Consider the following 27,542-nt stretch of genomic DNA (forward strand, 5'->3'; position numbering starts at 1 on the left):
TGCCATCTCTTTCTGAGTTACGATATTCTGTTTTTCTTTTTCTAAAAATTAAGGAGGGCTTTTTAAATTAGTTTTTATTTCCACAAAATGGGTTACTCTGACTTGTGTAACGTTGATCAAAATTTTAAGACTCTCCGTCGACCGGAATGCTTTGCGACGGTTTGTTTTTGTTTTGATTTTGTCGCTGAAGAAAAATGTTAAAGGAATCGAAAGGATTCGAAGCATTAGGTGACCTAAAATATAATTTACTGGTAAAAACTGATATTTGGCTTACAACTACTGTATGTATTTTGAAAATCTGACTTGTCAGCTACAAGTCCTTGCCGTCTGTACGTCCGTTCGCCAAGCCCCATACCTCGGAAAATAAGAGAGTAGCACCATTACCATAGGTACATCTTTGATAATGGACATTCATGTTATAATTAATTGACAGCTGTCAAAACAAGGTATTCCCTGACCAGTATCGCGTGACCATACCGCGGGCCCAGGTCAAAAGCTCATCGAGTTCCATCATATATATCAGATCTTTTTAATCGTAACACGAGTAGGTATAACCTTAGGAATGCAGACGATTTTTCTATACCAAGATGTAATACCGTTACATACGGGAGACATAGTTTAGGATATATGGGACCTTTCATTTGGTCGAAGCTGCATAACTCTATTAAATTGGCCGAGTCCTTAAATGCTTTTAAAAGTCAAATCAGGGCTCGACCTGTCATACGTTGTATCGCAATATAAATGTAAGGCCCGGGTCAAGCGCCGTACTTCACATGAGCCGAACCCAATTTAACCAATTAGGCTCATCTGAAGTTCGCCGTTTGACCCAATTAAGTTCGACTGATTTCATTTGGAGCGGCTGAGGCGTTCTTCACGCCTGGCCAGCCGTGAATAACGCCTGAAGACCGACTTTGGGTCAAACGCCGATCTTCACATGAGTCGAACCAAACGCATAATCAAAGGTCTAAAGGCGCCATTTTGACTTCACCTTGAAAAAACCACTGACCAGCAAGACCGCTTTGGTTATTTGTTTGGTGTAGTAGTTCGGTTCGACTGAATTAAGTGCGACGTTTGACAGGCGTTCTTTCAATTATTTGAGTTGACCCAAACTATCATTAGGTTCGGCTCATGTGAGGTACGGCGTTTGACCCGTGCCTAAGGATTGCTATTTATGTAGCGATTAGTTTTTGTCGATTTTGTAAACTGTATTTATATAGGTTTTCTTTTCTTTTATTGTACATATACTAGATTGTAAACTTATTTTATTTATTTATGGAGTAATGTAGATAGGTGTCCCCAATTAGTTTTTATTTGTGAAAACTAGAAAGACTGACTCGATAATAAAGTTATTATTATTATCATTAGGTTGCGTGTTTTTTGAAGTTGACCGCTGACAGGAGCCATAATCGGGGACGGAGACCGTAAGCGCGCCATTTCTTGTATTGGGGCTGTCCCCATGATATGGGAAATTTTTTCTATTTTTTAGAACAAATTGCGCCATCATGTGCTGCACACGCGCGTGCATGCTGCGAGGATTTTTGCGGATGTAGCGCGGGGAAATGGCGTCCGAAATTCCCGAAATGTTTGATGCTTTTGGCCCACAACTCAATACGTTCATGTCTATTGGAATTTTACTTCAGTATTTTCGTCGTAAACTGCTCCAGTTTGAGTGAAGTAAGCCGACAGTGTCGAATTTAGTTATGTCCCGCTTTATATCACTGACCGACTGACCAAGTTGTGTTCCGCTGCTTCTTTCAAAAGAGCTCCACATTACTCCACTCTAAGTTTCACATATGTTGTCCCCTCATTTTCTCTTGCACTGCAAAAAGCTAGTTGGATATATTTGGATATAGCAGCGTTTCAGGACTTCTAAGTTTCCCTCCTCTTGCCACACGCTTGCGAGGATTTCGCCAGAGTCTATCTCGACGGAAAAGTAAAACAAAATAATTGCAAGTTTGGGTTTGGCCTGAATTGTAAGCAACGCTTGATATTTTATCAAGGCCCAATAAGTGACAAAAAAGTTTATGTCTGTCGGATGCTGCTCAATTTTGTTTGTGTAAAAATTCAATAAATTGTCTGTTGTCGATGAATAACAGCCCGCCGATGAGTGTTTTGTACTGTCAGTAAAACATAACAAATTGGACTTTCCCACTTTCGTTTGAAAACGTACATCGAACTCATATAACATCTCTAGTTTTTAAATATGCTTAAGGTTGATAAATGTCTGAGAACATATTAAAAGCTTAGCTGAATACAGCAGAAATAATCAACGAAGTTACGATGACTCTTTCTGTAATCAACTCAAATAACGATTTCGATTTTGTTGGTTGAGTTATCAAAACTCCTTGTCTATTTTATTTTCGCAGTGTAAAATTTGACTATGTTAAAGAGACACACATGATGTTAGTAACCTTTGGCGTTGGTGAAAATTGTTGCAGCATCTCAGCACAAAAGACAACGAAAGAAATCTTCGTCAAGATTTGTTGACAGTTGAAAACACCGACTCGGACTTGAAAGTGCACGCGCTGCACTATACAAATGAGCTACTTAACGTACACGTCAGACTTTCCCTTCAAAAACTGTTGCAAACTCGCCAAACAAACAGAAACAATAAGAAACTATCAAAAACAGGTTTGGTTATGATTAAGCATTGTTTGGGAAACTCACAAATTAACTCGATACCAGAGTAAAGAGTTTTCTTACATAACTTTTCTTTACAGAACAAACGCAAAATCCCCGTACAACTAGCGCGAGCAGATATTATTCATTCACAGGATATGCAGCGCGAAATTGAAGTCTTGTTTTCGACCCTGAAAAACTCACCTTTTCCATTAGCTCAGAGCATAAAACTACATATAAGGGCCTTGGTTCTTATTCCTTGCCTTATTCCCTGCCATCACTGTGAAAAATCTGCAAAATAATCTCGCAACTCTCACCATTTGATCACGCAACGTGACAACAATTACGCGAGATCCCCGACACGTGCGTGGATCCGCCCGGATATATGACGTCAGGATGGCGGAATTTGCTCTAAAAATAGAAAAATTGTCCCATATCATAGGTGCGCGCGGATCCCAAGACTTACTTATGGCTCCTGCCGCTGACCAAGCGTGAGAACGAGCGCGAAGCGCGAGGCGAAAAAAATCCGCCTGTAGTCACCCCATTGTTTCTGTTCTACCGCTCCCTTGAAATGATTGGCATGAAAGAATGAGAGTGAACACAACAGTTCAATTTACTGGCGCGAAAAAAATGTCTCAAGTAACCAATTTACAAATGTCTGCATGACGCAAAACAGTCTGCAGACGTTAGCGTCTAAATTAAGCTAGATTTAAATCATGTGGTGCCAAAACGAACAAAAGAAGTATAGACCTAAACATCGAGCTCAGAAGAGGAAAAGTTCGAACAAATCCAGGATGCAAGAAACATAACTTTGATGACACAGAACGGATCTCTAAGATTCTCGAAGTAACATAGCAGCAGTCTCTGGCGACGCCGTACAAAGTTAAATATGATCCGTGGTAACAAACCGCACACTTAACACAGTTTTAATCTAACAACCGGGCCCGGCATCACAATATAGAATGCAAGTAATCAACATTGATGATCACCGACTTTGTCCCTCCAGAGCGAATAATTAAAGAGATACAACATACATTTGTGCAATAGAAATGAGGCAAGACAAACCACACTTTAGTCGGCACATGGCAGATTACAGAGGTGTCAAACTCCACAAAGCGATAGATAACAGCTAAATAAAACTATGCAGAACTCTGACCTCTATAACAGTCCAACGGCTCTACTCTACTTTTAAAAAAGTCATCCTGATAACACAACATTAAGTGCCCTTCAGAAACAGTGAAGGGCAAAATAAAAGGTTGAGAGGCTGGAATTTACAAGAGAATGGTAAATGTAGAAATGTCACAATCGAGCCGTAGGAGTCTGTGTAGGCCTGTCACCCGAATCTAACACATTTTGTTTTTTCTCGCGTCTGACGTCACGTGGCTTAAAGCAACCAATTAGCAAAAACCGTTCGCCTGGCGAACGGTTGAAAGAGCATAAACAATTGGGTGACTACAGACGAATTTTTCTCGCCTCGCGCTTCACGCTCGTGTACCGCGCTTCACGCTCGTGTACCGCGCTAGAGCCCGCTAATCCACCTGTTCTGCAGGCTAATATTGCGTGCGTAATTTCTACAATCTAAGGAATACTTATTAGGTATGGTTTGTGAAAAGTTAACTGGAAAAAATAGTGAAACCACACACTGAACAATCATGCGCTCACAATTAATTATCTTTTGAGTTTCTGATCCAGTGAAAAAATATCCTGTTTTCATTCATGGTTAATTATTTAATCAGGAACTCTGCTTTTAGGGTTAGCTAAATCTACATGTTATTTGCTTTCAGAAGCATATATACAGAATTCACGGTGCTTACAATGTTTAGCATACTTCTTAGTCGTGATGTAGAATAGAGCTTTTAATAATAATAATAATAATAATAATAATAATAATAATGACAATGACAATGACAATGACAGTGACAATGACAACGATAACGACAACGACAACGACAATGATAATGATAATGATAATGATAATGATAATGATAATGATAATGATAATGATAATGATAATGATAATAAATAATGGTAATAGGACTGAGTGGAGTCCAATTCGGTCTGTAACCATACGAGTGATTAACGAAATTCGACGACCACGAAGCGGGAGTCCGATTTGTTAATCAAGAGTATGATTACAGACTAAATTGGACGACGCGAAGCCCTGTTACTGAATTAATCAAAACTATGACAAAATTCGAGAAACGAACAAACCATCGATTGAGCGCTGAACGATTAAACGTCGTTATGAATGCTGAAAAACACAGCAGTTTACTCAAGTTTACTCAGTTTACTCAAGTGCACCGCAAAAGCGCGCGCAAAATGACACGTACTGTCCAATTACAAGCATGACGCGTGCACTGTCCAATTAATGCTCAAATCGGGCTGCTGATAGCCAAGTAAGTTCGAGAATTTTGTTATAGTTTTGATAATAATAATAATAATAATAATAATAATAATAATGACAATATTCATGAAAAACTACTCGATGCTGATTGGCTGAGAGTAGTGTAGTTCAAGTGTAACACCAGTGCAAATTACACATCATAATTCTGGATTATGATTGGCTGAAAGACAATAGGAAATTTTCTAAGCCAATGATATCACGTAGAATGATGACGAAGATTTTGTGCTGAAACTTTGAAAAACGTTTTCTCAAATAAGAAAAAATGGCTTCAAAAAAGATTTTCGGCATTTCGTCAAAGCGAATTTTTCATGTTTGTGTTATTAATAAATAATCATACGGTTTTTCTCGTTCAATTTGGAATTAATTTGCACTTGTGAGTTTTTCAAAAAGCTGAAATTGAACTCGCCGAATTGGTTCGTGCAATTTCAGCTTTTTGAAAAACTCACAAATGCCAATTTAATTCCAAATTTAACTGGAAACCGTATGATTACCTGTACTAATATTAAAGTTAATGGCCAACGTCTCGGCGTCATCGTGGCACCAGTCTCAAGGCAAAGGGAATAAATTAATGCAAATATTTGATCTCTATACTTTACAGTCTCTACAAATTAGCATCATAACAAAGGATCCCAAATTCTTCAAGTGAATACCTTTGCGCGAATCGAATAGAAATAGTTTGCCTTGAGAAAGGTGACGCCGATGACGCCAAAACGTCGGCTGTTAACTTTAATATCCGCTTGCTTATGTTTTAAGAAATAATAATTTTTCCATAAATGTCTAAAAGCAATTTACGGTGTGCGTAGTAAAATAGAATTATAAAACCTAAGACAAAATTTACAAGTTCATCACTGGTGTATGAATTAAAATTAAGTGCTTATTCTAAGTGTTGAATTACAATTAGTAACTAGAAAAGACTGGCACACACCTGTCGAAAACAAGTCACGTACGTATACTAAAACGTTTTCAGTTCGCTCTTTTAGCAATAAAAAGTTTTCTTTCCAGGAATAAAACGCCGCAAATAAATCACTTTTCATCGAAATGAATTTCAAGAAATCTCGCCAAAGTTAACCTCAAATTGGATAAATCCCCAAGCGATGCGATAGCTTTTTCTGAACGCTATCAATGCGTAGGAAAATTCAATTCACTGTCACTTACTGCAGCAAACGGGAGTATATTTTCTCATATCCGAGTACATCGTAACTGTTTCTTCGGCGATCCTAGACAGATTTTCTCCGATAATTCTCTAGAGGAACGTCTATGGTCTGTTCCTTCCAGCGAGGTTCTTCACAGTCGCTATGGCCGAAGTCACATCGTACCGGTGTCACAGTGATATGTGTATCCCCGTGATATGTGTATCCCCGCACACATATCACTAGTGATATGTGTATCCCCTCAAAAATGGCGACCAGTGATATGTGTATACCCCACCCCCCTCCCCTCTACTTTAAAAAGCAATATCCTCCTTGAAAGTGCTCTCGTCGTCCGGTCGCTTACTGGACGAACGACTAACCCAAACAGGCTTAAAACACAAATCTCAATTTTTGTAGTTGAAAAAGTTTACGTATCTCTTGCTGGAATTGTGTTCTTGATCCTAACTGGTTTTCTGCGAGCAGGATATAATGAATTTAAAGTTGAACACCAAATGGATCTAGATATATTTCAATTTGAGTTTCACGGCACCGGATTTCTAGGACGATATTAATTGCGCGATGCATTCTCACCCCTCGAGTAACGCATATTCTCCACTGTTCATCACCTTGTTTGCATCTGAATTATTCGTGGAGTGAAACACATATCACGGCTTCGACCCGATCGCCATAAAATGATTAGTGGCACTCGTGTATCCCCTGCACCCGCTTTTCAGTTCGACTTTTTGTAAGATATGTTAGGTCTCAAGCTGTATACATTGCTATACTGCGAATAGTGCTAGCACGTTTCATAATATTCGACGTTTATTCTTCGGCAGTTAGCCTAGATTACGGCTGTCTTCAGGGGATACACATATCACTGCGCCATGTAATAATTAGTGATATGTGTATCCCCTGCATGCGGTCGGCGACGGTGTACAACCGAGGTCAGTGAAACTCCAGAAATCCCAAGCTATGAATAAATGCCGGGTGTGAATATTTCTAGCAAGCCAGTTTTGACAATGCAAATGTCATGGGCATTTTTCTTCTTGGGTAGAAAGCCAATATAACAGCGGTGTCCATGGGGATACACATATCACTAGTTCATGAAATAATCAGTGATATGTGTATCCCTTATTATCCCGTGCACGCGTGCACGCGTTTTTAGTGGAATTATCGAGTTTCAAACTTCAGTGAACCCAAGCCGTGTAAAAACGTCGGGTGCTAATATTGCCTGCAGTTTTGACAAGGTTGATGCGCTATATTATAACAGTTGTGTTTCTGGGGATACACATATCACTGCGTCATGAAATAATTAGTGATATGTGTATCCCCTGCACGCGATTTCAGTTTAGATATTTAGACATTCGAGTTGCAAACTCCGCAAACCTCAACCTGGGTATAAACGTCGTAGCGAGTAAGCAGCCAGCACGTTTTGGCAATAATTGGCCATTTTCTTCGATCAGGTAGATAGCCAATCTAACGGCTGTGTTTAGGGGATACACACTGAGATCACTGCGCCATGAAATAATTAGTGATATCCGTATCCGCTGTTCGAAGTTTTAGTCAGATATACAATCGAGTCGGTTGGAACTCAACCAAACTCAAGAAATCCTAATCTGCTCCGTTGGGCGCGAATTCATCTCTGGTTTCTTCTACTCTTTACAGTGCTCGTCGGAACCTCGCAACCGAGTCGCCATTTTGTTCGTTGAATGCCCAGGCGCGTATCAGTGTTTTGTGTATCCCCACGGGGGATACACATATCACTAGTGATATGTGTGCGGGGATACACATATCACGGGGATACACATATCACTGTGACACCGGCCTTTCTTTAGTTTCTTAAACAGGTGAAAAACTAATAATTTGCGATCAAATATTCTCCTCAATGCCAAGGATGATAATGAATCTTGCCTTTAAAGGCCATAAATGTAGCACAATCCAGATGGATACCTCGAATTATAAAGGATTGAAAAGCGAAACAATCGACAACAACAAATTTGAAGTTTCGTAGACCACGAAACCTCCAACGACGCGCGCGATGCATGTCGGTCGACAGAGAGTCTTTAAACCTTCACCTTTGCAGCTGCTTACATTTTGGTTTCTCCTTGTTTGACAAGTAAGATAACCTCGGAAATCTTTTGACGGTTTGTCTCTGACTGTTAGCTGTATGAGAAGATATCTGATTTCATTCAAAGAAGTCAAAGAGTCACTGAAAATATCAAGTCTCATTAAGGGCAGAGAGTACTCTCTTATAATATTACAAACTATATAGATAAGTGTAGCGCCATTTTGTCTTTATTTTTTCGTTTTTTTGAGCCCTTTCGGTATGAAATACCATCTCAATTTTACCATCAAAAATGCCAAAGTTTGGTCTAAAATAAAAAATTCAAATAATTCAAGTAAAGTGCTGTAAAACCCCACCACAAATATCGGGAGAATCCCCTCCTCGACTAAGAGGAAGTCCAGGCTTTGAAGAATGGCGTGTGTAAAATACTACATGTGACCGTTGTTGCTATTTTCCGTCGAAGCCAATCAAAAATATAAAGACAAGTAAACATTTGGTGCTGTAGATTTTAAGAAAGGCGCTATTTCTCCAATGTCAGCAATGGGCATCATGTTTACAATTTAAAATGAAAAATTTTAAACAGAAAGTTAAAAAAATAAATATCTTGTCAGAAATGAACTTATGCCGACGGATTAGCTCAGTTTGACGAAGTTAAAGCACCGACAACCAGCACGTAGGGCGGATAACGATCACTTATTTATCATAAACTTCTGACAGGTGCACTGGCCCCAACGGAGAGCTTGTACGCAAGAGATTTTAATCTCCTCCGATTTCTAAACAGAATTGTTACCTCAAACTTTCGTGACATGGAAAACTTTAATGCCTGTTAGGGGTATCGAATAATCCCATTCAATTTAAAAGTGCTCGGAAAATTTGGCCTTTGCGCAAATTGCTCGCAAAATTGCGTGAGTGCTTGCTTGCTCGTGCTCGGAAAATTTTTGCAACTTCTCGCATGCAAGGATTCTCGTTAATGGCAAAACTGGGTAACTTTGGGGAAAAGTGCACGCGCTAAAACGGAATGTTTCTGGAAACATGCTTCTGTAGGTTTTGCTCACGCACATAAAAATTCTACGCTAAAGGTCAAGGCACCCGCAAAGGCAGAAAGTAATCTAGAAACATGAAGCCATGAGGAATACTACTATTACTATTGTCCTGTTTCGCGCTAGGTGTCAGCCAGATAACTTGGCGCAGACAAAATTTCCTTTTAATAAAAGAGAGATTCCGTTGCTCGCGAGACAACTTTGATCACTGCTCTTGCTCGCAAAAATAAACACACTACTCGCATGCTCGCAAATGCTCGCAAACTGACCATTCGATACTCCTCCTGTTGTTTTGGGATTGATGAAAATGTCCTAGGGATTTTGGGAAATAAACAAAGAAAGTCTAATAAAATCGAGAAAACCAAGCCGCTAAAAGACCCGAGTTGTTCAAAAGGTGGATAACGCTATTAAAGTACTGTCCAGTTCCATATCGTGGCTTGTTTTCTCAACACTTATCCACTGAATAGCGATTTATCCGGTGGATAGGGTTAGCCAGCCTTCGAAAAACTGGCGCCAGAGCTTTAAAACCACTCCAGATAGACTAAAACAGCGTTTTAAAGCCAGATGCAAGTTTACAGGTTTAAATTATTCACGGACGGATGTCAAACGCAATCATCTAGCTCGTTTTTAATTTTGGGTATTTAAACAAACTGCATTGAATGGGTCGAATGATTTTTGCAAAACCTACCTTCTTAGTTGGCAACCGGTTGTCAAGAGAAGCAATGCTGTTTTTGTGCCGTGGATTACTCAAACGGTGTTTTAGGATAGTGTCTAGCTCTTAAATCAATAAATACACTAATGTTCCTAGGAAGACTACGGAGACACTGTGTCGATGGGTAATTACGTACCGACCATCTGTGTAATCGTATGATGCTTAGCATTAATTCGTTGAGACTTTAGATTTCATCTGCTGGTCATTGATACTGCAGACACAAGATAGCAGGGATTTTGGCCACACGATTCTCTAACTTCAGATGTCGCTGAAATGTTGCGTTTTAATCCCGCATGACTTCAAGTTATTGCCAATAGTAGTTGGTCCCTACATGCGGCGTTAAAAAGTGTCTTTCTACAAGAAAGCAGTGCACTCTAGAGACAATTGTTGCTGGTAGTTAATTCAGTTTAAACAAACGACGAACTTTACTTTGCTAAAATTAGCCATTGTTTTAAAATTGAAGACAACCAAAACTTGCTTCTGTCAGTCGGCTAAAGAGATCTGTCAGTACTTGAATGACATATTATTTCTCTCGTGTTTCAGCTGAGTAAATAAACAGGGCTGCAAAACAAGGCGCTTTTCGAAATCCAAAATACATAATCAAAGTTTTCTTTCTCGGTACACTTTCGATACATTTAATGAATAATAATGATAAAAAAGAGAATGTAGACGATGTAACACATGCTTTTTAGAGCTAACATAAAAACAAAAGTATAGGAGTCAGTGGGTAGAGTGATCATGTAGTATTAATTTTCACATGACAGGTTCGCGAACGTAATAGTATATAATTATTCACTTGATGTAATTTCGGTAGTGAATTGTCATCACTGAACCGGGGCCACCTGAGAGAATTGAACCAATCACAGCAGTCAGACAGTTTGTCAGTCGGTTTTTCAGTCAGTCAGTCAGTCAGTCAGTCAGTCAGTCAGTAAGTCAGTCAGTCAGGCAGGCAGGCAGGCAGGCAGGAAGGTAGGCCTTGGCGGATTGCGATAGCATAAGTTTTGGCATAATTGGAGCAAAAAAGCATAACTTTTTAAACGAGCACTGCCACGGCATAATTAGCAAATTTTAGCACTTTTTGGAGCATAAATTCATAAAATTTAGTAAATATGGTGTATTTTCTACATAAATAAATTAAATTTAGGTAGTATGTTCTTGCAATGCGTGTTTTAGCCATGCTAATAGTAGTATTGACTTTGTTCTGACATGCTTAGTTACTAGGCCTCTTTTGGCGAATTCTGGGGAATTTAGCAATCAGCAGGACAGCGCTCTTGCAGACTATCTCCAGGCCAGCGTAATGTTGCAGTACAATAAGCGCTGATGTTGACTTGTGTATACTATTTGTATCCATGTTTATTCAAGCAATTATTGGTGCTGAAAGAACTCAGAACTGTCAAGATAAGCTGATTTACTTCGTGGCTTGATACTTTCAACGTTATAGTTCGCTATAGTTTGAGTTAGTTTAAATTAAGAGAGTACTATATTCTTTTGGTTCAGTCAGTATATCCAAGTGTGATCATTAAGTCGTTGAAGGCATTTTACAAACGATTCAGAGATGCGAGCAGCTAATTTGGACAGCTGAGGTCCGAGACAAACTGCCATAAAACACAAATAAATTTACAGCAAGAGTTTATTTGAAAAACATCATAATTTGGTGTCGTTATTGCGCGCCTATATGTACAGAATATACGTCATTTTGTGAGCATAATTTCGGAAATCAGGAAATCAGCTAGTAGCATAATATGCCACTTTTAGGAGCACAATCCGCTATAAGGCCTACAGGAAGGCAAGCAGGCAGGCAGTCAACCAGTCAGTCATTCATTCATTCAGTCAGTCAGTCAGACAGTCAGTCAGTCAGTCAGTCAGTCAGGCAGCCAGTCAGGTAGCCAGTCAGTCAGTCAGGCAGCCAGTCAGGTAGCCAGTCAGTCAGTCAGTCAGTCAGTCAGTTAGTCAAGCAGTCAGGTAGCCAGTCAGGTAGCCAGTCAGTCAGTCCGTCAGTCGGTCAGTCAGTCAGTCAGTCAATCAGTCAGTGATGAAAAAATGAATGATAAAACCTTCCATTGTTCCGTTTTTTCCAAATGTAACAAAAGGAAGCTAGGTCTATGGCCAAAACAACAGTCACAACATGGCAACGACAAAAAGAACGTCACCATGCCAAATAAAAGGTGCGTTATAAATAGTTGTACATTTCGTATCCATCCTCAGCAAAAAGAGAACGTGAACTTAGAGTGGCCATTTTTCGTATTTTCCTTTGGAATTATACTCTGTCATTACATATTAAGACGGGACAAGCTTGTAGACCTATAGGCCCACTGATTCCGACATTTGGAGGTGAAACAGAAATTCATTTTTTAATGGGCGTCGTCCTGGGCGTCGCCGTCGTCACTGCTTAAGTTTCGTTATAGCCATCACCGCGAACATTAAGGTATTTAACCTATTCGTGTTCGGGCTGCATGATCCATTCATTGCGTATGAGGTATATAAAACGGTGGGCAAATCTGGCAGTTAGGCATTAAAAAGGGACTTTAATTAAAATATTTCGAAAAGACGCATCTTGTGGCTGTATCTGGTAATGTTTGATGCTCTCCCGTAATATTTCTCATTAAGTTAATTTCAAGGCTTTAGAAAATTAAAGGGATGCAGTGTTCCTACGTAGGTCTGTGAAAGGGGTACCCTTTTTCAATAAAAACACACGAAAGGGGTACAAAGAGTAGCGGGTTGGACCTCCGGGCGGAGTGTCCCCGTATAAAACTTTGTATAGAGTGCCCTAGCTCCCCCGGGGGTATAATAAAAGACATTCAAATCGATTCAAAGTGCGGCTGTAAACTTAACATAACTTAATACATTTGGAAGTAAACATTGCCACAATTGTTTCATTGCTGTTTTGGGAAAAAGCAATAATTAACCAGCCATGGTTCTGCGTAAAGCAAGAATTTATCGCCGTTTACCAACCAGTTTACAATATTAAAAGTAGGAACGGGGAAGACTTTAAAATAAAGTTTAAGCTACGTCAACGTTTAGCTACGTCAACTTTTGTGCCCTCGTTATCACCATTATTATTTCTTATAAAACCTAGGCCTATGTTACCCTTTTCATGTCTCTAGTTATTCTGACTTTAAGTTTTCATAGCATTTTTGCACCGTTGTATCCCAAGAAATGTTGCAAGATGCAAAACACAGTCCCACTGTAAGGTGTCACAGTCGCGGACTTTTTAATTGTGTGGTTTAACTCATTACCATTTCGAGTAATCGTTTATTCCTAGTCGGGTGTCTCAGCAAACAAGATTAATCTACTACTATTAGAGACCCGATTTTGCCTGTGTTTCTACATGCGTTGATTTTAATTATGATTGCTTTCTAAAAGCTTGTAAATTCAGATGTAACTTGGTTTCCGTTGCGAGCCAAATTGTCTGAGTCGATGTTTGAAGCGAGGCTCTGACCAGGAGCACGTCCCTCGCATGAAGATCCAGTGGACAATGATACTGCTGACACGTAATAGTAATAAGGTTGATTTTCATCTAGCTGGTCCATGTCAAGATAAGGAACTTCTCTTTGCATCCAGTCCTCTAGATCTTGGCACAGCTCGGTAAAGGTTGGCCGCGTATCAGGATTGTCCGCCCAGCAACGCCTCATCAATTGATAGCTGTGAATAAAAGCACACGAGAAATAAGCGCCTAATGACACACTTTAAATGTCTGAAATTGGTTTTTGTCTCAAACTCTCAGCCCTGAAAAGAACAAATAAAAACCAAAAATACAAACAAACAACACAAAACAAAACGACAACAACAACGACAACAACACGTTTCCTTAATTTCCCATTTCAAACTGACAAATCCCCTTTACTACTTTATTTTAAGATATACCTTTGAAAGAAAGAGATATTCTATGATATTTTATAGGGTATATTGATATGACTATTTCCGGCCAGTACGGCTAATTAGTGTCTTGATATTTTGAACTGCAAAACCTTGTTCCTGCATTATCCTTCCTCTCCGGGTTTTTTTTCGAAATAATCTAGCTAACTGAGTACCCCCTCCTATCTTCTCCCCCTACCAATGTGACTTACAACCCTTCTGAGCATGTATCTGGTTTTTCCATTCTGTATCCTCTTCTCAGTAGTCTCATGAGTTCTCTGTTTTTTATGCCGGGGTAAGGGAACCCTCCTAAAAAATGAAATTTTTTCATTTGATATCACTCTTCATGTGGTAAAATCTTTTCTTGGTAAAATATATTCTTTATATGATCTAAAATTCCTTTCATAAGTTCCTCGTTTAACCAACGGTTATATGCCCATCTTCATGCATACATACGCGAGCCAAGTGGCCCATCAGGCCGGCGTTTATACCCGGTTTCAGTCGCACGAAGCGAATAGCAGTATTTCAACTCTCAATTCTATGGGATGATAGCCCATCACAGGGTTACCCCCAGCATTAAGTTCACCGGTATCTATTTATACACCTGGTCGGAGAGAGGCACTGAGAGTAAAGTGTTTTGCCTAAGAACACAACACATAGCCCCAGCCAGGGCTCGAGCCCGGACTGCTCGATCTGGAGGCGAGTTTATAAACCCTAAGGTCTGTATTGTTACATTAAAATACTTACCGAGGGTTGCTATCTCCCAGAGAGGAACGCCGTATGACCACCTAAGCACATAATAAAGAGAGATAAAAACCTCAGTCTTTTTGAGATATTTTTTGGATTCACTCTTATTGAGAGTATTAATTTTCTAGACTGGACAGGGCAGTTGTATGAAAGGGATTGCAATGAAGGATTTACAGTGAGAGTGATAGCCTGCGAACAGGCTCCCGGCGAGGACGGAAAAAAATTTCGGCGAGCGCGAAACAGAAGAATTCGGGGAGCACCGGGAGCCTGTTCGCAGGCTATGAGAGTGATATTTGTATAATATCGCGAGTAGTGTAAATTCTTTAGAATTGCTTGAGCTTTCATATGATTACTCATTTATCATTATTAGCTGAGAAAATAGACCTTTCCCGCATTTCAACAAACAATGACGCCGAGTCGAGGTCAGGGTGGACAAAAATACAGCAAATGTATGAAAATGTCCACCCTAACCTCGCTTTGGTGCTATTGTTCGAATGCACTGATGCGGAAGGCGGGAAAGGTCTATAAAGTATTCTCCCTTGTTAATTTGCACAACAGTGCCTTTTAAAAGGAAAACAAATAAACAAAAACAAAACAAAAAAAAAAAAAAAAAAAGAAACGATAAACTAACCTACTCTCAGGCAATCACAATGAAGTCATATTCTCAGTCATATTATTTCATCATTTCATCATGTTAACTGGAAAACCTCCCAGAGGCGCCTTGATAATAATTACAAGTTAAATGTACATTCTACAATAACTGTGAAATTCTGGCGTGCTGATTGGCTAATCTTCATTATCGATAATGTGTTTGTCTTCATGAATTTATAATTAATACGATGTTGTTATCGTAAAAAAACAAATTGTCGTCAGTTTTTGATGCGTCAAAGTAATCAAATTGTCAAAGTAGTCTGCGGATCCACTCAGCTATCGCCTCGTGGATCCACAGCTACTTTGACAGTGTTATGTTGAAACCGGACAGATGCGCAGAAACTGACGGCAGTTTGTTAAGTTGCTGATAGACTTACACGTCACTTTTTGTGGTAAAAACACCGTCATTTATGGCTTCAGGTGACATCCACTTTACAGGAAGCTTATTGTGTTGATCTGTCATGTGATGCTCATTTTCTCCCAGCGTGCTCCGTGCCAAGCCAAAATCAGCGACTTTGACAAGTTTGTCGTCACAGAGTAAGACATTGCGAGCGGCGAGATCCCGATGAACAATGCCCTTTTCTGATAAGTATTGCTAAACACGAGAAATACGGTTAATTACTGTGGACGCACCAAAACTTTCCTTCGTTACAGTAGAATAAGGACTTTATTTTATCAGCCAACTAACTGAACACCAACACTGTCAACAACTGTCCACAATAATTGAGCAGTTGTCTTTAAAGAGAACAGAAAAAAGGAACAGGTTCGTAGAAAAGGAATTCAATTTAGACAATACAAGATTCCTAGAGAAAAAAGAACCGAACGTGAACAGTCAATACTCCGTAGACTTTAAAAACATTGGGGTTACAAAAGATGATCTGACTGGTAGAATAATTGATTGACGTTTGAAACACTTTGAGCCACTGCTTAAAGGAACAATGTTTTTTAACTTGCCATTCCCTGTGCTATTTGCCAGGAGAAGGACATCAGGTCCTGCGGGGTTAAAGAATCGTTTTCATCGTCTCCTTGATCTTGTTGTTCATCATTCAAGGACTGGGTGCTGGTTATTCTTTCGTCAATACTGCTGTCTGTCCTCAGGAAAGCGACGTTAATTTCAGCAATGTCGTTTACGCCAGGCCCACAATGCTGGATGAAGAAAATAAATTATTCGACAATCGAGGTATACTAATAATGATAAAAATAATATGCCATCTCTAGATCTGGAGAAGTTATCACATGTACCGCGATGGAGGGGGATCTTTACAAATGGCTACATTTTAGTTGTTATAATGATAATACCAAGCGAAACCCGTCTCACAATGCCTGTACTATCCTTGTTCAGTGTTCTTGCTGTTTCTGGCGTGTTTTCTCGTATCTGCACGTATTCCATATTAGTGTGTTTTACCTTGAAATCAGAGTGCGAAGATTACAAGACCGTACAGGTCATCTGTAAAGTTATGGTTAATTAGCTGGGGTAAATATTCTATTATCTCTCTGTGAAGGTTCAAAGGCTGTGGTTTTACGCAGACGAAATAAAATCGCTCGGACGTACTGTGGGACCCTACCTAACAACTTCCAAGTCTTTATCTGGGCCACGTTTGGTTTTTGGCTCGAGCAAAAGCATAGTCAATATTTTTTCTTAAGGTGTTTATGAATGTGATGAACTTGTCGATAAAGACCATTCTTTGGAGTAGGTAGGTAAGATAAAGTAAGGTAAAGTTTGCATACGAGCTCATCCCGGTTACTGTAGCATAAAGTGACTAGGAGTAGTTCTACTCCACCTTCCCCCCGCCCCCCCTCCCCCCTGGATGGGATGTTAGTCCATTCTTTGTAGTACTTGATTTTTATTTATTTTTTTTATCAATTTTGACACAGTAGCTCTCGAAATGCTTGATTAGATAAATGAATACAAAACAGATGGAAGAACAAATAATATTGTCATTTTACACTGTCATTCAGCAGTGTGACACTGTAGTAAAGGAATCAATGGTCATCTAATCTAATCCATACCTGTGATTATATCATTTAAAATAGATAAGTACATGTAGGGTCTGAGTAATTTGAGACTTATTTGAGCCGATTTGAAGTCGGAGCACACGCGTGCACTTCACATTTTGACAACGGCTAGCGCTTTCGACTATTTCTTCAATTCAAAAAAAAAAAAAAAAGCACAAACATTCAATCGTCATGTTGCTTGAGTTCAGAGTACACAAATGCATTCACCTTTTTTCTTCGTTCTCTGAGGTAAGAAAGCAGGTCTCCTTTTGCTGCATACTCCACGACGAGGAAATTTGGCGAGGACTTGGTGCAACAGCCAATCAAATTCACAATGTTCTTGTGTGAACCAACCGCTTTCATAAGGGTAATCTGTTCCAAGAAATCGTTCACCTGGTCAGGAGTGGCATTGTCTGAAAGGTTCAAGCAATGGTGATCTTGAAATGATGCAGCTAATTCGTACTCTCATGCCGGTTAATTATGTCATGCATGCATGGACCGACCAGCCTATTTATGAAAATTAATCTTATTCTGACGTGTATCTGATTTTCCTCGTGCATTTGATTTTTCAAGCGTTTTGTTTTAACGTTAGCAAAGCACACCTCATTTCGCTGTGTACGTGTACACGAAACAAATGTTTCAAATACGATATAAACGCAAATTTACAGTATAATCTTATTCATACCACAGCGCCGTTTGACATACCTTGAAGCATCTTAACAGCCACAGTTATTGTAGATTTTGAAATTTTCTTTGATGTGTTATTAACATACTGAACTCTTTTCATACACGAAGGGACCTGCATGATTCCTTTGCAAACTTTACCAAAGGCGCCATGACCGAATTCTTCATATATAGTGACATCATCACTCGTCATTTCCCACTTATCTCTCGTCTGGTCTTTCATTTGCAGCTCGTTTTCTTTAATTTCCCTGAAATATCGATTGTCATGGTATGACATTAATGTTGACTGTTTTATGCGTGTACTGTTTTAATATACAAGAGTATGGGTAGAATTTGGATACCCAATAAAAGAATACCAAATATTTCGTTAATTTGGACCCCAACTCGATGAAGAAAACTAGGCAGGCTGATTATCACCTGCCGGAAGACAATGTTGAAAGACAGAATATATGCGCTCCTATGAGGCGAAGCACAGGCCACAACATGGGCAGGGCTCAGTGGCGAGATAGGATCGCAACCATACGTCCCCAGTTGGGACAAAGAGAACACGTCGGGACGAAGAGATTAACTCAGTCAGTCAGTCAGCCAGCCATCCTCGAGTCAGTCAGTCATATTGTCAGTCAATCAGTCAGTTATTCAGTCAGTCAGTCAGGCAGCCAGCAATTCAGTCGGTCAGTCAGTCAACCAGCCAGTCAGCCAGCCAACGAGTCAGTCAATCAGTCCGCCAGGCAGGCAGGCAGTCAGTAAGTGAGCAAGTCAGTCAGCCAGCCAGGCAACCAGTGAGCCGGTTAGCTATTTAGTCGGTCAGCCAGCCATCGAGTAAGTCAGTCAGTCAGTCAGTCAGTCAGTCAGCCAGTCAGCCAGCCAGCTAGTTAGACAGTCAGTCAGTCAGGCAGTCAGTTAGTTAGTCCGTCAGTCAATCAGTCAGTCAGTCGACCAGCGAGCGAGTGAGTCATTCAGTCAGTCAGTCAGCCAGTCAGCCAGTCAGCCAGCCAGCTAGTCAGACAGCCACTCAGTCAGTCAGTCAGTTAGTCCATTCGTCCGTCCGTCCGTCCGTCCGTCCGTCAGTCAGTCCGTCAGTCCGTCAGTCAGTCAGTCAGTCGGCCAGCCAGCCAGCCAGCTAGCCAGCCAGCTAGCCAGCCAGCTAGCCAGCTGGCCAGTTAGTCAGCCAATCAATGAGTCAGTCAGTCGGTCGTTCAGTCAGTCAGTCAGTTAGTAGGTCAGTCGGTCATTAAGTGTTTAAGTGAGTAAATGAGTAGTAAGGTAGCAAGCAAGATAGTAAGTAAATTAACACAAAGCTAGGCCAACAAACTTTGTAGGCCTTCGTAGTTACTTTGAGAATTTCTCCAAAAAAAAAAATCATACTAAAATAATTGCTCGCCTAAGCATTGCGGACACTTCTTAAAATTTAAACTTAATTTCTGCTAGCAGCAAGCTGATGAATGTCCACCTCGCCTCATGACAAAAAAAAAACAAAACAAAACAAAACAAAAACAAAAAAAAAGCAAAAATGTCAATTGTACCCCATGCTCATACAATAAATATCATCAGAATAAATGTCTCTTGTAGATATTCAGATACTCAAGAATTGATAAAAACCTCCGTTTTCTCCAAATGTAACAAGAAATAGCCAGCCCAATGACCACAGCAGCCGTTACACCACTAATAACTATCACCGCGATCACTACTGTACTTAAAATATTTATGTTCGGGCTGATCCATCCAGTGGAAGTTCTTGTTGAACTGATGGCATTTTGTGCTACAACTGTAGAAACAATTGTTGTTGTACTTGTGTTCGGGCTGATCCATCCACTGGGAGTTCTTGATGAACTGGTGGCATTTTGTGCTACAGCTGTAGAAACAATTGTTGTTGTACTTGTGTTCGGGCTGATCCATTCACTGGGAGTTCTTGATGAACTGGTGGCATTTTGTGCTACAGCTGTAGAAAGAATCGTTGTTGTACTTGTGTTCGGGCTGATCCATTTAGTGGAAGTTTTTGATGAACTGGTGGCATTTTGTGCTACAGCCGTAGAAAGAATCGTTGTTGTACTTGTGTTTGGGCTGATCCATACACTGGGGGTTCTTGCTGAACTGGTGGCATTTTGTGCTACAGCTACAGAAACAATCGTCATCATCGTCGTTGTTGTTGTTTGCGTCATTGCTAATGTAGGCTGGATAACCGTTGTTGAAGATTTGATCGAGCTGGTGAGAGAAATTGTCATTTGTGATACCAAAGAAAAAACAGATTTTCGATAGCCCGAACTTGAAGTGTCGTAGCTGGAAACTACATGGTGGTCACGCTCTAAGTGAAATAAACAGAAATTGTCTGTTAGTAAAGGACTTTTTATACTTCTGTACAAGGTCGACATTTCAAGTATTTAGGAACGCTGATTACGTTTGCACAACAATCGCATCTAAACTACCCTAAGCTTACTACACTCTTTTTTTAAAATAAAAATATCGTTTTTCCGACCGAGGCTGAATATTCTTATGTTTCTGCCGATTTTAGGCTGGAAATATTTTTGTGAATATTCTTAGATTATAGGATATGACATATCTGTTTTGGAATGTATTTGGTGTCTGGATGTGGTAACTACGGAGCTTGTCTGCAGGCATTAAGGCCTGATATCACCCACATAATTTCTTGCAGAAATGTTACTAGCATCGAACATACGGCTAGTGCTGTTTTTGTTGCTTTTTGGACAGTTTTGCCGTTTAGAGAAAGAAAGAATTTCATGCAGTTCAGTGGAAAACGTTTAATTGTACTGTATTTATATATTTTTAACACAGAATTGAAGCAGAACTCCGGCTACCCGAAGGGACGTTAAGGGGAGCACCTGGCTATAGGAACAGAACCACAGGCATGCATACAAATAGAAAACAATGGTCAACGTGGCCAGCGGCATGGATTGCGGACGCGTGCGCCCTACCACGACGACGAAAAACGAGGACGACGTCACGTACAGCTAATAGGGAGTTTACGAAATCACGACGGCGACGCCGAGGACAACGTCGACTACAAAATGAATTTATAGTTCGTATAGTATGATCGTCCGGGTGAGTGTAGTTCTGAAAAGAACTGTTGTTGGTGACTGACGTTTCGACAACCTGAGCGGAAGTCGTCTTCAGAGTCAAGTGAATGGTGTTTGTCAGTCGATGATGTTATATGTCTGGTCCGTTGAACGTGATTGGTCAGTATAGCCATGATGGTATTGGCTGAAAGACTCTTGTAAAGTTTGTCATCAGTCATTGGTGGGTTTCGATCCGTCTATTGTTAGTCAAATAGGTCGGTTTTTGGTCCGTGTATTGTTAATCTACTGTTAAACTACCGTTACCGACAGAAGATGTCATGGACTTACTGAACCTTTGCCTTACATCGACTTACTTTCAGTACAACGGTAAACACTACAAACAGTTGCATGGAACGGTAATGGGGTCGCCTGTTTCTGTTGTTGTCGCAGAAATTGTGGTGCAACACGTGGAGGAACGCGCCCTTGCAACTTGCCGACAAACGATACCGCTTTGGTTATGCTACGTTGACGACACCTTTACCGCCGTTCACAAAGACGAACTTGACGATTTTCACGACCACCTAAACGAACAGAACGCCGACATCCAGTTTACTAAAGAAATCGAAGACTTGAAATGGAAAACTTCCTTTTCTAGACCATTTGGTAAGCCGCGACAACAACGAACTACGAACGACAGTGTACAGAAAACCGACACATACCGACAGATTACTGGACGAAGCATCCTACAACCCGACTTCACACAAAGCCGCGACTACAAAGACGCAACTAGTTTGTGACACACCGGACAGCTTACGTGACGAAAACAAATACCTTGAACGTGTTTTTCACAAAAACGACTACAACGCTGACTTAATTAGACGAAACATTTACCGACCTACTGAAGCTGACGCTACGAACAGGAACCCTACACCTGTTATTACAGTGACTATACCTTACATTAAGGGCACTTCTGAGACCATCTCACGGATCCTACAGCCCTCCAACATTCGTGTAGCCCACAAACCTACAACTACGTTACGACACTTACTGACCAACGTGAAAGACAGAGACGAACCTAACAACAGACAGGGAGCAGTTTACAAGATCAAAGATCAGCAAACAACATTGCTGTACATCATCAACTGACAAACCACAGCATTGACTGGGACTCTGCTCAGTGCTTAACCTACAGTACAAACTATTTTAACGACTGACTCTGGAAAGCTGATACACTAACCTAGAACAAACGCCTCTTAACAGATGTCAACAACTACCGGCGCCTTACAAACGACTTATCCATGACGGAAACAAAACCGACAAACGGACTTCTAACAGACCGACTTAACAATACACGGACCAAAAACCGACCTATTTGACTAACGATAGACGGATCGAAACCCACCAATGACTGATGACAAACTTTACAAGAGTCTTTCAGCCAATACCATCATGGCTATACTGACCAATCACGTTCAACGGACCAGACTTATAACATCATCGACTGACAAACACCATTCACTTGACTCTGAAGACGACTTCCGCTCAGGTTGTCGAAACGTCAGTCACCAACAACAGTTCTTTTCAGAACTACACTCACCCGGACGATCACCCTATACGAACTACTGATACCACTGGGTTCAAACCACTTACTATAAAATGAATTTATATTTTACCTAAGAAACCCCGCGATACTCTAAAGTCATTTGCTTTGTTTATCACTGTCAAAACTATCGCAAGATTACTAAATCCGGAACACAGCGATAAATTTGAAATAAAGATTGAAAAAAATTAACCGTCGTGGTTCAAGTTCTCCAGACAACGCAAAATTTGGCCATTTCACCCTGTTGTCTTGCGGTGGATGGCATAGAAATGTACCAAGAATTATAACGCACGTGCACAACCATTGTACTGCTCATTAAATCCTTTTTTCAGTGACGTTACCGTTCCCGTTGCCGTCGTGGTATCGTAAACTCCCCAATACCAAGTCATGCAGCCACGGTTTACAGTATATATTGGACACCATGTAAATGTTAATTGACACCTGTCAAAACAAGGTATACGCTAACCAGCATCACGTGCGGGCTCAGGTTTTCTTGTAGAAAAATGATTTTCACTGCTTATGTTTTGTGTTGGTTTGAGGTTATTCAAACTCAACAAAAGAAGGACAAACAATATAAACAGAAAACCGCACCGTAACTCGAATCAAAACTCTCACTTATTCTGGGTTAGCTTAATTGGGCTTTGAACAACCGGCCTAAGAGCTTCGATTTTAGGCCTGGCTTATTGTGTTATTCTTTTATAAATCTCAGCTTCGAGTTTATTCTTAAAATATTCCTAAAATCTTACAAATTTCAGCCTCAATATTCTTATAAAACATATTCTTACAAAAAAAGAAAGAGTGTATTCATGCAGTAAGTTCCAGTTATAAAACAGTCTTGGAGTATAAATTCTTGAACTCGGTTCAGGGAAGAAACGTACTCACCAAAGATCTTAACCTTTGGCTCAAGAAATCGTTTGCCTTCTTAACGCCTCAGTTGTGAAAATATTTTATTTATTTTTTACCTGGAGGTCTTTCAGGTTTGTAACTGAGCTGAGTGTATTGCTTCGTAAGTACGCTAATTCCATGTTATCTTTACGAAGCTAAGCAACCGTATTTTTAAGTCTAGGCTCTTTCTATCAACTATTCTGTAGGTAATCAGGAAGATGGTGTTTACCTAGAGTGGTGTTCCGCCGACAGAAGATTTTATTACTTTTGGCCAGATATGCGATCCACTTGGCATCAGGTGCTACGAAATACACTACTTTATTGTTATCATCCGCATAAGGTTTTGGCCATGAAGTGTCGCTAAAATTAGGAAGAAACCAACCCTGTTGGTATTTGTTTGTACATTTCCACGATCTGTTAGTTCTAACACCATTGCTGGACGGCGCCACAAAGAAAACATCTCCGTCAACAGTCTTGTCTTCCACATGTACTGCTAGAAATTGGTGCTGATCTTTGACAACCGTCAAGCTGCCAACTGCTTTTGCTGTGGAAACTCCATCAAGATACAGCTCGATCGTCTGGCTTGATTTTGTTGCGAGGATTGTTATCAAAGCTATAGAAAGAATTCATCACAATATAATCAAATTCCCAAAAGCGTGAATTTATCAAGCGAAGCGCGAGTATCTTTAGCACCTAACTCCCGCTCCTGCAATGCAACTCAATGAGGAATTTTAGCAAATTGCGGCAGCGACGCCAAAGAGAAAGTCACTAAAAAAAGGTTTAATGAGTAGAATAATAGTTCTACACGTGCGTTCGGAATCTTAATACATTTCTTAGCCGTCTTCTGCAAAACAACAACGTGAAATGACTATGTTATACGTATTTTGGAGAACACGACACAGAGGGGCTAATTTTTTGAATCTTCCCTTGGAATAGACCTCTTTAGCTTGGGTGGTTTGTTTTCCCATCGCAGACCACGTGATGATGCTCTTGAAAATTCTTGCTTTCAAATTTTTAAATTGTCGCATGTAAATGAGTGAATAATTTCAAGATGGATGAAAGAAAAACTATCTCGAGAGAACATCACGTTGTCTATATAATTGGAAAACAAGCCGCCCAAGCTAAAGAAGTCTATTGAACGCTGTCACTGCATATTTAGCCTGAGCAAGTTTTTATACTGATAAGTGTACTGAAATGATCTAAAAAGATGAGCTTTTTACAAGGCGTCGTCATCGTCATTGCTAAAACTCCCTATATTATGTTGATGGTTGCACCAAGAGTTCAACGCGATGGAATGAAAAAACTCTAACAAATGAAAAAATACCAAAAGTTGGGCAACAAGGTTGCAGATTTCGGTGTTAATGCCTTTATTAACTACAGTGTACTGATTTTGTCAGGCTGTGTGGCTGTTCCAGATAGGAGTCCTACTAGCCAAAGTCTAGAATGATGAACCTACTCAGTATGGAAAGAATCCGACCAAACCGTTTCATGTAGTTGTCTGACTGAGAAAAAGTTTCGATAAGTTAACAATGGCTGAGGCCGGGAATCGAGAAACTTGAATACATACTGCTCTTGCTAAGTCTCTCCTCCTTACTAATACGTCGTCTACAGATGAGTCTGATAGCGTCGTGATTATCTGCAGTGATCCAGTGAACATCTTTAGGAATTCCAAACACGTGAGCCGAACTGTCTCGACCACTATTATCATGTCTGACGAAGGCGTTTGGCCATGTGTTATCGGTAAAATTGGTTTGTTGCCATCCATCGTCTGGTGTAGTAGAGGTTTCCTTGCATTTCCAGCTGCTATCTGTGACCACTTCGTTACTAAACACTCCTAGAAATCCACCGAACCCATTTGGTCCGTTGTAAACAGACACGGCAATGACGTTCGTCTCGCTTGGAAACGAAAACCACCTTGCTGCGTTCCAGGCGCCGCCGTTGTAGCCAACGAGACGTCCGTCCGCGAACACTGTGAGGTTATCGTCACCAGTTAAAATCCCAGCAACATCTGAAATAAATGAATAGATAAATATATTTAAAAATGTGTGAACTGTCATAGGGTTTTTTTCAGTCTGGCTGCCAAAAATATCAGAGAATGTTGTTTACCTCATGTTTGTGAGCGATCATCCGGCCAACCTCGTTCCCCCCGCTCTTGGGGGCGGAGAAAGAGAGGCCCTGGGAAGGAAGTTGTCCTCCGGCATCACATGCACTCGTTAACCATCCAGCGCACTGATGTTCAACTTAGGCAAGGCAACTTAGGTGGAGGCAGCGTGGCCGAGTAGTCGGCGTGTCGGACTCGCAATCCAGAGGTCCCGGGTTCGAGTCCCGCTCTAACGACTACCTGGAATTGTTTCTCGGTAGCCCCGAGTTCAAATCCTCGGCCACGCTTGTATACAGACATGTATGCAGGAATTACTTAATTGCAATGCTTCTATTGGTTTGATGTATGAGCACACATAACCACCTTTTGTATTCTGCCAGATTTTGTGCAGGGTCAACCCCAAAATAGCCAAAACAAACAAACAAAAAACAGACATTAAAGAACTTGGGCAGTTTTAATAACCATTCCTGCTCCTTGCCAGTTGAGTACTTGACTGACTAAAGAGTATCGATGAGTAGTTGAGCCGGTGATTACATGTATGCCATAAACACAAATGACTCAAATCTAATTTCTTTTTGTTTTCTATGAAATCATTTACCTGTTGCATTCGTCTGGCTTGAAATAATGATATTTATATACAGCCATAAGATACCGAGGTAGACAGGGGACATTTTGTTTTCAGTAACCGATGCAGATGCCAATAGCTGAAATAAAAGTGAAAAATGAAGGCGATAGATTATGTGTTTTTGTTTTCAAATAAATTAATACGCAATAACTTATCATTGCAAAACATTCAAAACAATAAGACGTCGAGAACTGTCAAGCTCTTTGGAGCATGCAGAATATAACGCCATAACGGCACAGTTTGCTCGGCCCAACTTCACACTGACATAGTGAAAGAGTGTGACGTGGGTGCTATTCGCTATTTTTGGCCTGGTTCTTGGTGTGCATTCTAGTTCCACTTTACATGAAGTTGCGTTAAAACGAGCATTCCTTGGAGAATTTCCAATTCTTTTTCGTTTCGTCCCATTACAGATTTAAGATTGATAGCAATATATCTCCCATTTGTTAATAAGACCTCCATGGTCCCCACGCAATTCTCAACGATCGAAGCACTTATTGATATTGGTTTTCGCAAGTCCCAGAATCTTACATAATTTTGGCAGAATTTTTGTTACAACAGGTAAAATCTGAATTGCCTTGATATTTCCTTTCCCATCTTACTCATGCAGATTATTACTTTGGTAAGACAGGTGCAAATTTCCAGAAGCTAGACGAAGTTAAATTAAGGGAAGTCGTTGCCAGAAAGGATAAAATAGTGTCTAAGTACGTATATAGTTGACGTAAGTTAGCAACAAATTGATTATTTAACTGTCACGATGTTATATATCTGTCTTCCCTGTATACATTAGTGATTGACAATGAATGAATGATGAATTTTGCTTTGAAATTGAAAATTGGAAATTGGAAATTTTCGTTGAAATTTTCAACTAAATTTTGCTTTCAAATCATAATTGGTTATTGGTTGCCCTGTCTCTGTGTGAGTTACGACCATTCTGTTTTCCTTTATGTTAAAATTAAGGAGGGCATTTCAAAGTAGTTTTTATTTCCACGAAATGTATTACTCCGACGTGTGGAACATTGAGTTTAAACCAACACCTTTGCAGCTGCTTATATTTTGGTTTCTCTTTGTTTGGCAAGTAACAGAACCTCGTGAATTTTTTGACGTTTGGTCTCTGACTGTTAGCGGTGTGAAAGATATTTGATATCTCATTAAAAGTCACTGAAAATATTAAGTCTCATTGATGGCAGGGAGTACTCCCTATAATTATAAGCTTTACAGAATGTTAAGCGTCACTTTTTTGTTTATTTTTCATTGTTTTGAGTCCGTTTGGTATGAAGTACGATGTCGATTATACGGTCAAAAATCATAAAGTTTCGTCTGAAATAGGATCATGTATAAAATAGCACATGTGACCGCTATTGCCGTTTTCCGTTGAAACCAGTGAAAAATATAAGGACAAGTAAATACCAGGTGCTGGA

At 40.1% G+C, this 27,542-nt stretch overlaps 2 protein-coding genes across 2 annotated transcripts in view; both read right to left on the reverse strand.

Annotated features, from left to right (window-relative positions):
- LOC149111788 (uncharacterized) overlaps nt 1-10,151 on the reverse strand; it is a 39,391-nt gene extending 29,240 nt beyond the window's left edge. The window contains exon 1 of the mRNA XM_089289393.1: nt 9,947-10,151. The gene's annotated coding sequence lies outside the window, so the exon portion shown is untranslated. The remainder of the gene's footprint in view (nt 1-9,946) is intronic.
- Nucleotides 10,152-12,288: 2,137 nt separating this feature from the next.
- On the reverse strand, nt 12,289-26,255 carry LOC149111789 (uncharacterized). The gene is made up of 12 exons (XM_089289783.1): nt 26,098-26,255; nt 24,966-25,406; nt 23,628-24,011; nt 19,502-19,667; nt 17,924-18,150; nt 17,447-17,631; nt 16,542-16,628; nt 16,178-16,369; nt 15,601-15,818; nt 14,573-14,613; nt 14,038-14,134; nt 12,289-13,612 (listed from the first exon to the last, which is right to left on the reverse strand). Exons 1-12 carry the CDS (start codon nt 26,168-26,170, stop codon nt 13,327-13,329), a joined length of 2,397 nt encoding a protein of 798 aa, XP_089145909.1. The 5' UTR covers nt 26,171-26,255; the 3' UTR covers nt 12,289-13,326.
- Nucleotides 26,256-27,542: the final 1,287 nt, after the last annotated feature.

The sequence above is a fragment of the Orbicella faveolata genome, unplaced genomic scaffold, assembly GCF_042242905.1.
Source record: "Orbicella faveolata isolate gen_17 unplaced genomic scaffold, um_ofav_v1 contig_2, whole genome shotgun sequence".
Taxonomy (NCBI): domain Eukaryota; kingdom Metazoa; phylum Cnidaria; class Anthozoa; order Scleractinia; family Merulinidae; genus Orbicella; species Orbicella faveolata.

Coding starts and splice junctions, on each gene's coding strand:
- LOC149111789 (XM_089289783.1), bottom strand. CDS start 26,170: ATGTCCCCTGTCTACCTCGGTATCTTATGGCTGTATATAAATATCATT. Junction 16,370..16,541: donor ACAAGGATAGTACAGGCATT/GTGAGACGGGTT, acceptor TTCTTCATCCAG/CATTGTGGGCCTGGCGTAAA. Junction 14,614..15,600: donor TTTACCACAAAAAGTGACGT/GTAAGTCTATCA, acceptor TTATGTGCTTAG/GTGGTCATACGGCGTTCCTC.